Here is an 11,761-nt window from a genome sequence, read left to right as displayed (position 1 = left end):
TCCCCAGGCATATGGTTGCGATGCGCACAGCTACTAGGCTAACTGTGGGAAAATTCTTGGAATAATTAATCGATCATTCTTGTTCAGATTTGAATGATGTTTCAACATTTCACAGACTTCTTTGAATTTTATTTCAAACCAGGTTTTGGTGTGGTGTAAGGACTTGATGCCTTTCCAGTCAGTTCTCTGACATGTTTGGAGTGCATGGTCTGACAGGCCTGTTCTACCATAGTGGAAGTATTTAATGTGGCATTTGTGTTTCTCTATTTTAATTGGGTCAGTGCGTACTGTTTTCCCTATGTAAGGTAGGTTACAGGTACATTGAATTTTGTAAACCACTAGGTGGACAAGGTATGGAAGAGGATTTTTGGAAGAGCTAAGTAAATTTCTTAATTTTGAGGGGGATTTCAAGGTTGTCTTAATATTGTATTTAAATAGTGTTCTATCTAATTTTTCCAAAAGGCTCTAATGTCTGGTATGGCTACGGATCTTGTGAACTGTTTTTTGTTGTAGCCATTTTCTACAAACGTTTGGCTAATAATTTCAAATTCTTGGTTCAGAGTCTGTTCATTGGAGCAAATTGTTAGGGTTCTGTGTTTGAAGGTACTGATGACCCATAGTTTTTCTGTTGGACGATAGTATGAATTTTTATGTATGTATTGGCCTGTGTGTGTAGGTTTTTGGTAGACCGTGAAGGAGAGGCAGCCTTTTCTAGACACACGTGTGTCTAGAAAAGGAAGAGAGTTGCTGTTTTTGATCTCGATGGTGAATTGGATAAGTTTGTGTTGCTTGTTCAGGTAGCTTAAGAACGTATTTAATGTTAAAACATTAAATTCACTAATCCCCAATGATTCAATCTCATTTTTTCATTTCAACTTTTTGTTGTGCTAGTTTTTCTATTTTATATACACAAGTATTTCCTATCATGCAGATGTTTCAGTTATACTACCAACACAGTCCAGAACTTCTTTTGTGATAACAGATTCTACCATGAGAAGATGAGGTTGGTATTTGAGTGTGAAAAGCAGTATGTTATATACTACAAGGTTAAAGACAAATATTATGCATTACCATCCTCTTAGAATACATGAAAACCATTTAAAAACCAAAATAGTTGTCAAATGAGCAAGTGAAACCGTTATTAAAATTTTTTGTGACACATTTGTTAGGACATACCTTGTGCAAGACTTGAATTTTTAATTTTTTTTTTTTCCCTTGAAATTTTTCTTTCAAGTACTAACAAGCTGTATTTTAAACAAAAAACAAAAAGACTCTTTGCCTGGAATGCTGACATATTCAAGAAGTAACTAAACACTCAATTATATCATAGTTATTATATCACCAAGTGCTGGAATCTGCATCAAGCAACAGAAAGATTTCCCTGTCATTTGAAATGCATTAATTCTCAGGAATATTTGTACACGTCAGTATAGTCTAAAAATCACACACACACACACACATGTAAATAAAAGATCACTCTTCAGCAGAGTGCAAGAGTATAAAAAGGAAGACAAGATACATAATTTATCTGATGTATCTATATTGAAAGGAAGTTTACACATTCCTCTGAGAAAAACAAGAGGAGGATAACTGAGATTATGAGTTTTGTTAATTCAAGAACCTGTATTAAAGAATTAAGCAAAGTAACCCCATAATAAATATGACTGCAATATTTAAATAACAAATATCACTTCTGTACAATATGTATATATATATATATATATATATATATATATGCAGTACTTTATTTTGACAATTAGTCTTGCGATAACACAAAAGCCAAGAACAATTTTAGTATCTAGTTCTGCTTCTGAATTTTCTCCTTGATTTTTTTTTGGAGATACTGAACCCTCTTCACTGTTGTTGAATGCTGACTAAATTCTGCATATGGTATCTGAAAGGACAACAATAAGTATAAAATATTAAATGAATACACAAGACCACAAAGAAACGAACAATTCTTTAGTGACAAAACTACACAAATATATTTGGAAATTGAAGCTAACAGTTCATCTTCAGTTTTGAATGTTTAATAAATCATTAATTGTTTAAGGCAGATACTACACTAGTGGCCAAAATTGTGGAAACCTTTTGGAAAAAGTGTATTTTTGAGGTTTCATAACACCACTTTTTTTTTGTGTAATACCATTGTTGTGTCTTACTTTCTACTCATATATCTATCCTTTAGTCTTTGGGTCATATCCCCGTTAAACTCTCATTCGGGTATCACGTGGTACATCTGGGGGACAAAGGACCAGAGTATTGCCTCGAGATTGAGCCAATACCAGAGTATCAGATTGTCTGAGATCAACCCCTCGTAAAACACTGAGAAATTTATATTTCGCTGCACCACTTAGCGCTTTTAGATTAAACAATATTGTCAATCAAGAGGTGATCTCAAGATAGTACTTAAGTGATACCATGTAATTATGCAGACGTGGCCAAAATCTATTCTTATTCTAGTCTCCCGCCTAGGTTCGTAATACTTTTTTATAAGCAGTGCATCGGATTCCAGAAATCACAGATAATCTTAGTTGGGTACAAAAGCAAGGTTTATTAGATATCATAAATGTGTACATACAATACAATAAGCTTAATTTCCACCTTAACGGAGTTCCTGACAGTCAGGATAGAATTAGAACAATACAATAATATAAGTATAGTCAAACTGATTAAACTGTAAATCTCTGAAGTAAGATTTCTTATATTTTCCCTTAAATACCTTAAACATGCATGATTATCACAATAACTCTCTATTTTTTTAGTAGTTCAATCAAACCACACAAGATAGCATTTATATCTTTCACAATCCCTTCATTGATAGCAATTCCTTATTTTAAACATATTCTTCACTTCCTAGAACATATTATGTAACTCTATCACAATAGGAGACAGTAGGATTTTAAGGTAACCCTCTCTAGATCACTGCAGTTCAGTCCTAATTATTATCACTAATGTTCCTTCCTCTGGTTTAACAATGTGGCACAAATCATTCATTCACAATCAACAAAATACAAATAAAGTCTACTTATCTATCCTTGGTTCAGCATCGCGTTAAAGGCCTACCGGAATCTGCTTCTCCTTAGACAAATTGTCCATGTGCTCCAATCTGGCTTTCTATGGATGGCCAGGTTTATTCCTTCCGCAGAGATGCTACGCCTAGTTCCGCCGCTGCCTCTATCGAAACCCTCCGGAATGGAGGCACTGCTACCCTTCACCTGCTCACGACACTGCGAGATGAACACCAGGAGATCCAGGAACAAAAAGCCTCTTTTCAGGGGTGCTAGACCCTTATATTTTCACCTTTCTTTCTCGGCAATTCTCACATTCCGTGATGTCCACCCAACGCACTCACGTGGGCTCACGTCACAGCGTCCAGCTTTCTCCGCTATATCCCACGTGCGCTGATGGCATGTGATTGCTTGGGGCGAACAGCTCCTTCGTGTTGCTGCTCCTTGACCTTTGGACTTCACCTCCCCCCCATCTTGAACCTGTGCTAACATTCTATATCTCTTAGTACACAATGCTCTATTAAACTTTGCTACAAGTCTACTCTTCCATTATTATTTAACTAATTTGTGAGTGGTACAAAATGCTTACTTATTTGTTTTCTCATAGTATGAAATATTTTATATATTTACAATGCATTATTTTTATACTCAGAGGCAAGCATGGTATAATGTTTCTTATGGTGTGTTTGCTCTGTTATACAATGATAAGATGAAATATTTTATGTTCCAACTTATCAGGGTATAACACCATAAAATTATATATCAATGGAATGATAATTTAATCAAGAATGTAATGCAATAACTTTTATGAAGAATTTTTTATTAGAACAGCAGTTTATAAAGAAAAGTGAAACACATAGAAAAAATGAGATATACAAATATTCTCATGAGGTGAGTTAATACTTAGTTGGGTAACCTTTAGCTTTACAATGCCTTCCCATCGAGTGAACCAAGTTTTTTAATTCTGCAGCTGTTATAATGTGAAACCAAGATTGAATTACTGCTTCTATTGATTGGGTTTTATTGGTGGGTTTCTTCTGACTATCAAGTTTCTTTAGTCATTGCCAAAACAAGATGACACCTGATTGACTCTCTAAACACTTATGCTCATTGGCTACATTCAAATGAAGGAAAGTTACTTCATATCAACCTAAGCAAGTTGTGCTTCTTTTTTCTGGTTATTTGGCTATAACTTTTCATAGAATACAGATAATTGAACATAGATTTTTGATTGGGTTGGCCATTCCAGCAGTGGAATATGATTATCCTGAAACCACTTTTAGCACACATCAGCAACTTGCCATGAAGCTGAATCTTGTTGAAATATAAATGCTTCATTATCTTGGAAAAGATCATGTGCAGAAGGCTTCAGTTTGGGCTCAAGTATTTCATTTATGTATTTTTGGGCATTTATATTCCCATTAATCATGCAAATTCTGCCCACACCTTTTGATGTTTTTTAGTTTTTGTTTTCTTAAATATTTTATCTCTATTGTTCTCCTTGTGCCTACTGAGATCTGGCTTCTAAACTGACTTTTTTGGGGCCATTTCTCTCTTCGAGCTCTGACGAAATTTATTTGTTTATGCTGTGCCAGTCAGAACTCTAGGATAGGAATTCTTATCTGAAGAAACTTTCCCAGAATTCAAGTAATACTTTATATAGATTAAGTAGTTAGGTAGATCGAGTTCTCAATACACAGTAATGGCCTTGACAATCTTAAATTCCACGTTTTTCCTCTAAACATAAGTTCGATATTTTTGTGAACGGTAAAATTCAATCTCTTACTCAGACAAACTCAGGTATACATGGGAAAACATTTTTTTTTTCCCTAAGAACATTACAATTTAAACAACACATATAATCAAGCAAATCAAGGTTAATACTAAAATACAAGTAAAGCAGGGTAATAATAATCAAACAGATAGGCTATTCAAACACACTCATGAGAATCTTATGTTCATCTATATCACAAACATGGATGTCACAAAAACTAGATTACTGCTACTAAAGACCCGTACACGTTAAACTTGGTCTAGACAACTTATGAACGTAGACTACCAGTCCAATTCGATTAACATAACACAGGAAGATGTCTCAAAATTCTCTCTCTCTTCTTCTCTAAACTCTGTCCATGTTACACCTTCGTCAGCAATAGATAATAACGCACAAAAAAAAAAAGGAAGATTTGTACATTACCACCTTGTTAGATGATTTCTCGATCCTTACGTCTGTTCTTTGTTATAGATACTCCCACGAGGTGGCAATCCATCATACAGAGGGACAACAAATGAATTAGCCACGTTTCTTCTGGGCTTACGAACTTTTCGTGTGGCCGCTTCTAACATGATTTACCTTCAAAGGAATCCTTTGCTGCTTTCTCATCAGCTAGATCCACACCGATGGTCTAAAACTCGAACACTGCCGTCATCTCGTGCTATATTTTCTTCGATTTGCATCACTCAGCAGCAGGAAACACGCTGCCGCTTCACACGTCTTGTCGGATATCAGGCATGCTGATCCGCTCAAGAACTTCGAGCAGGAGACCCACGGGGAGGGCACATGTGACCAGGAAACACCACAGGAACCAGGAGAAAAACGTAAAAGGAAGCAAAAAGGGCCCCTCATTTTAAACTCCATTATAGCGCCCTCTTTCAGCACTACAAACTTGTCTACGACGCTCTCCCATTTGCTGTCACCGAGTGACATCACCTCCTTGCTGTACGCGCATCGCTTTTTTCAGGGAACACAAATCTCTAGCACCTTCCACGAATGCCTACTCATCACTCGTTACGTCATCTTTGGTGGTCAAACTGCAACCTTTGAACTTTTGTTTGCACGATGATACACGACTTTATACATGGCATATTTTAACATTGATGTTTTTGACAAGTTAAGATTCCATCTATTTTTGACAATAACCTTAAACACAGTACAATTTAATATTTATTTCCTCCTTCGATTTCATTTTAATTTAAGATTCAACCTCTTCTTTTATATTTTAATTCCTTTTTAAGCAAAGTTAATATCTGCATCTTCACATATTATGTCTGTTTTGCCAAGAGTACAAGTGTGCTTTTGCTTGATATTGTTCTCTTGTTATATCTTGAATGGAGTGGTTCTATTCTTGATAGAGCCATCATTCAAGATCTAAAAATGTCATACAATCCCAGATCATAACACTAAGTAGGTGTTTCATGGTTGGTGTAATGCAATCAGGATGCAAATCTTCTCCGATTCTTCTCCTTACGTATTTTATGCCATCACTACCAAACAGGGAGATTTTGGTCTCATCACTCCAAATAACACTGTCCCATTGTTCTGCTGTCCAGTTAACATGGGTTTTAGCCCAGTTTAATCTTTTCAACCTTTGTTTGAGAGATAAAAATGGCTTTGTTCGTGGAATTCTAGCATTTAGACGAAATTCCTGCAGTCTGCGCCGAACAGTCCTTGCACTCAACTTCACATTGTATTGCACCATTTTATCTTATATACACCCAGATGATATTCTTCTGTCATCACTTGCTGTTGTGCACCTTTTCCTGCCTTTACCAGTCTGGTTTTGTAGTGACTGAGTCTCCTTATACCTCTTCAAAAATTTAGAAATGCCACCATTGGTTAAGTTTCCACCAATTTTTCTTCTAATTTCTTCATAACTGTAGCCTTGTTCACTTAATAGTACTATTTTACATCACTTTCCAGTCACCTCTTTGTGCGATTTCTTTAATTTTATTACATTTTACAAGCTCACTAAATGAAAAAACACAAAAAAAAAAAACAATCAACTTGATAGCAATCACATAACACACTGACAAATGTCCTCCTCTCAGCTCCAATACATGACATCAATAGCTGAATCCTACTGTGACCTTACTGGCTCATTGCCAAAACAAGATGACACCTGATTGGCTCTCTAAACACTCATGCTCATTGGCTACATTCAAATGAAGGAAAGCTGCTTCATATCAACCTAAGCAAGTTGTACTTCTTTTTTCTGGTTATTTGGTAATAGCTTTTTATAGAATACAGATAATTAAACAAACTTTGTTGCATTACATTCTTGATTAAATTATCTTTCCATTGATATATAATTTTATGGTATTAGGTATTACACCAAAAAAAAAGTGGTGTTATGAGCCATCAAATCTCAAAAATACACGTTTTCCAAAAGGTTTTCACAATTTTGGCCACTAGTGTATGTGCTACAGAAAATCCTACAAAATAAGCAAAAAAGAGAACTGTTCTAAAGGATATGACCAAGGAGGGAAAAAAACTAATTACAGTTAAGCTTAGTATAAGGATCGCCCATAAATTCAGTAATCATTAGCTACCATTATGATTTACATTAGGGCAAAGTGACAAGGCCTCGAAGCTCTCCCTGAATCAATGTTTGTGCTTAAAATAACTTTTATGGGCAAGGCAAGTAGCCATCCAAAAAATCTTGTGTTCAGTAACCCCATGTTATGCAAGATGGACATGTGAAACTTAATCAAACTAGACACAGTTTTTGTGATTGGTAATTATCTTCTCCAAGACTGACTGGTTTGTCCAAAATAAGAAAGATGACACTCACATAGAACCTGCTTACAGATCCTGTCTTTCCAATTAAAATAACCAGAGTGTATAATGAAGACAATTTTCCATTATATCAGAAAGAAATGTCTTGGAGACAAAGAAATAATGTTAAAACTGTCTTGGTGTCTGAATTTCTGATAAAATATCATTATTCATTATTATTATTATTATGCCCCAATCACAATAAAAACTTTGTAACTTTATATAGAGCATTAATGCACTTAACAACAGGTTGCAAAAGAGATCTTCCTTGTGAATATTTGGTGAGCTATGAAAAAAGGTGCCTCTCCCAAAATACATATGTACCTTTTTATACTGTTCTGATGGCATTCTTAAATTAGATGGCAATTCCATCTAGTAAAGAATAAAGTTGCTTAATGTGACTTTTAGTGGGATTCAGAATGACCACTTGATAGGTAGCTTTATCCCATAAAAGGAGACTAAGTCTTTACTAAATGAAGTCATCAGCTACAAAAAGTTATACTTATTTTGGGAGGACATCATGTTTTTTTGGTCTTACCAAAGATTCAAAAGGATGACTTATTGTGATTTCTATTGTAATGGCACTGATGCTTCGACCATTACATTTGTAAAATTTTTATCATGATTACTGAGTGTGCACATAATGGAGAGTTTAGATCTTTTAATAGAAGCTAGTATATTTTGATCACTTTTAATCCTGATATGTACAGAATATTATGATAATCCAATTTAATATTTATCATAATATGAACCTTTTGATATTAAAAGCATCTTATTAGCAATTTTCTTCCAAATTAATTTGTAATTACATTAGATTGTAAACTTTCCCCTGGAATTGATGATATTTCCCCTGGAATTGTTGCATTAAACCCTTGTTCTGCTAACCTTTCCTCTCCTATGCTAATTTTATTTATTTTTAATATAAATCCCACAAAATAGAGAAAAATGCAAGAGAACTAAGCCTATGTGTAAAACTTTTGCTTAGCTACACATGTGTAGCTAGTCCAGGGAAGACTTCAGTAAGAATACAGAAGTAAATATCAGAAAGGTGGCAAAATGTTCTGGAGACTATTGAAAAAGCTTAGAAATGGAGGAAGGAGCTGTAGAAGGCATAAAAGATGATAAAGGTGACATGAAAATTAAAGATAAGGATATCCTGGATGTCTGGAGTAATTACACTGAAAGACTGTGAAATGAAACAAGCAGTAAGAAAACAGCAGAAGAAAAATTTTTAGTGAATGCAAACAGGATATCAATACTTGAGGTAGAAAAAGCCATCAAAAACTTCAAATGTGAAAAGGCAGATGGAGCAGATGACATTCGACCAGAAATGCTCAAGTATAGAGTGCATAATTACTGCATAATTCTGAGGGATTGGTCAGAAGGTGAAATCCCAGATGACTGAAGTAAAACTCTCATAATACTCATCTGTTGAAAAGGTAAAAAGCTGAATGTCAGAATTACAAAGGAATTTTTCTAGTAAGTGTTCCTATGTAAGCATACTTGAAGAGACACCTGAAGAAGAAGCTGGTTTCAGACGAAGTAGAGGTTGTCAAGATCCTATTTTCACTTTATTACATATAGTTTAAAAATCATAGGAATATGACAAGGCACCAAAAGAAAAGCTTTTCAAAACAGTACAATTATATGGGATATATGGAACATTATACAGATCAATACACAGTCTATATTTAGGTTGTTAGTCAGCAAGAATTGCAAGAAATACAGAAAATGGTTTGGTGTAAAATCAGGGGGTAAGACACGGATGCACATTATCTCCACTATTATTCATCATCTACATGGATCGCATTATGAAAGAAAGTAGCATTAAACCTATTAGAAATGGAGACATCAAACTTAGCCCTTTGCTTTATGCAGATAATGTTGAACTCCTGAGCACATCCAGTACCAGCTTCAAGGATGCTGCAACTAAACTGAATAGCAGCTGTAACAAAATTTGGCATGAAAATTAGCAATAAAAACACCAAAACTATGAAAATAAGTAGGACACAGAACACTTCAGATGCTGCAGTTCTCAATGGAGAACATATGGAACAAGTAATATTTTAGTATTTAGGCACATGTTGTAAAGAAGATACAAATTAAATTTGGAAATAGATAACAGAATAAGCAAAGCTAGTGTGGGAGCCAATTGAATAAATTTATACGAAATAAGAGAGAAATTAGCCAATACACTAAAGTAGCAGTATATAAGACAGTGTTCAAATTCAAACCAGTTTTAAGTTAGCGATCTGAGAATTGGGTTAGAAATAAAACTTGATCAAAGATTAGAGAGAGAGTTCTAAGAAAAATTAGGGACCTGAAAAGATGGCATCAGTGGGAGAAGCATATTAAAAATGAAGACATCAAGAAGGCACTTGACACTGTTAGCATTCAAGAATGTGTTAGCAGTTACTTAAACAGAATGGGAGAAGAGAGGTTAGCAAAACTGGCTGGAATGGCAGGAAAAAGGTCCAGAAGAGGACCAAGAGGTCTAGCCCAGGTGGATTGATTCGGTCAAAAAAGTGCCTTAGAAGAGTGAAATGTTAAATATGACAAAATTGGAGTGCTGACAAGTCTTGATGCACCATGACTGCACCTGATGGCACTATGGTAACCTTATCCCAGGAAAAGGCAGCTCTTGGCATTAATATTTATCTCCAACTCCTGCCTGGATGACCAAAGCAAATCATCTCTCAAACTACCATAAAGTGTCTGCTGCCTGCCAACTCTGAACTTTTGCCAAAGGAAATCAGGAAAACTCTCTCAATTAATTTTGATACTAATAAGGCTCCTAATGCAGATGGCATTGCTCCAGTTGTGCTCCAGAATTGACATCCGCCCAATATTGCCTATATAAACTATCATATTCTACCCAATGGCATGAAAGCCTTCATTTAGCCTGTACCCAAAAAGGGAGACAAAAGTAAGCCATCTAACTATCTACCCATTACTCTCACCTCAGTACTTTCAAAAGTAATGGAGAAGTTATCAACAACAGCTTCATTAGCTGGATACTGAAGTTAAGTAGCAATCACCAGTATGGATTTCTTTCCATAAAATCTTTCCACATGGAAAGATTTGGAGAAATTCACATTATCCCTCTTAATATTTCAAAGGCGTCTAATCATATCTGGTACTGAGGCCTCCTGAACAAGCTGTCATCTTATGGTTTTCCTTTTGCACCCCTTGATTAAATTGCCAGCTTCCTCATTGGCCATTCATTGTGTGTTGTGGTGAATGGCTTCCTCTCATCAGATCTCTCCATCAATGTTGGAGTGCCTCAAGATTCTGTGCTCTTGCAGATGCTCTTCCTCCTTTACATCAATGACCTCCTTTCCCTGACTTCAAATCCTATTCACAACTCCTTCAATGACAGTACTTTTCATTCCTCTTCCTTATTCAATTAACCCAGCAGTACTTTAATTTTAGATAGCTCAAGATCTTTCATGAAAAGTGAATTAAACACTGACCTCTTCAACATCCTAAAATGACGTGAAGACAACTTAGTAAATTCTAATCCCAAAAAACTCAAGCATACCTTATCCACAAGAAAAATCCTACCTCATCTCCTCTCACTTTTGATAATGTTCCAGTTTACTTTCGAGATCAGCAACTTTCTCTTCTTGGGTTGATGTCACATCCAGTTTAAAAAGCTTGGTATTCTTTTTTGTTCTAAACATTAGTTCTCTTCCTCTCAACTCCTAACACTTTATAAAACTTTATGGGCACTCTTCTCCTTCATTTTCAACAATTAAGAAATGGGCTGCCGCGTTTAAAAGTGGCTGTACCAGCTTTGAAGATGATCCACGTGAAGGATGTCCAAAAAGTGTAACAACACCAGAAATCATTTATCAAGTGCACAATATAGTATTGGATGACTGGTGAGTCGAAGTGCATGAGATTTCTGAGCCCATAGGCATTTCAAAAAAATTATTATTATTATTATTATTATTATTATTACGGGTATCTCCATGGAGTCAGTAGACTCATCGCGGGAGACCCAAACTAGCAAAACAATATCTGTCATATCTCTTCTTGAATTCATTTACAGACAAAGAGTTCACAACTAAGGCAGGCAATGAATTCCACTCATTCACCACCCTCCAGGCAAAAAACCTTGTTCTGACACCTTTGTTAATTAACCACACTCTTCTTTAATTTCCAGAGATGGCCTCTTGTTCTTCCATCACTA

The 11,761-nt window shown here is 35.5% G+C and overlaps 1 protein-coding gene across 5 annotated transcripts in view; it reads right to left on the bottom strand.

Annotated features, from left to right (window-relative positions):
* Positions 1-1,607: 1,607 nt before the first annotated feature.
* The window catches only part of LOC150093801 (FAST kinase domain-containing protein 4-like), a 162,066-nt gene continuing 151,912 nt past the window's right edge, over positions 1,608-11,761 (bottom strand). For 2 of the 5 annotated variants that reach the window (XM_090412989.1, XM_090412988.1), the window contains one exon: positions 1,610-1,894. In XM_090412989.1, the coding sequence (XP_090269115.1) occupies positions 1,855-1,894 (40 nt within the window). In that variant the 3' untranslated portion in view covers positions 1,610-1,854. Of the gene's footprint in view, positions 1,895-11,761 lie in introns of all 5 variants that reach the window. The other 3 variants (XM_090412986.1, XM_090412987.1, XM_090412990.1) reach the window with 2 other exon arrangements.

Source organism: Typopeltis vanoorti, chromosome 23 (genome assembly GCF_054136105.1).
Source record: "Typopeltis vanoorti isolate ZY-2024b chromosome 23, IOZ_Tvanoo_1.0, whole genome shotgun sequence".
Classification (NCBI taxonomy): Eukaryota; Metazoa; Arthropoda; class Arachnida; order Uropygi; family Thelyphonidae; genus Typopeltis; species Typopeltis vanoorti.
The sequence above is the reverse complement of the archived record's forward strand: the minus strand, read 5'-3'. Positions and strand labels throughout refer to the sequence as shown.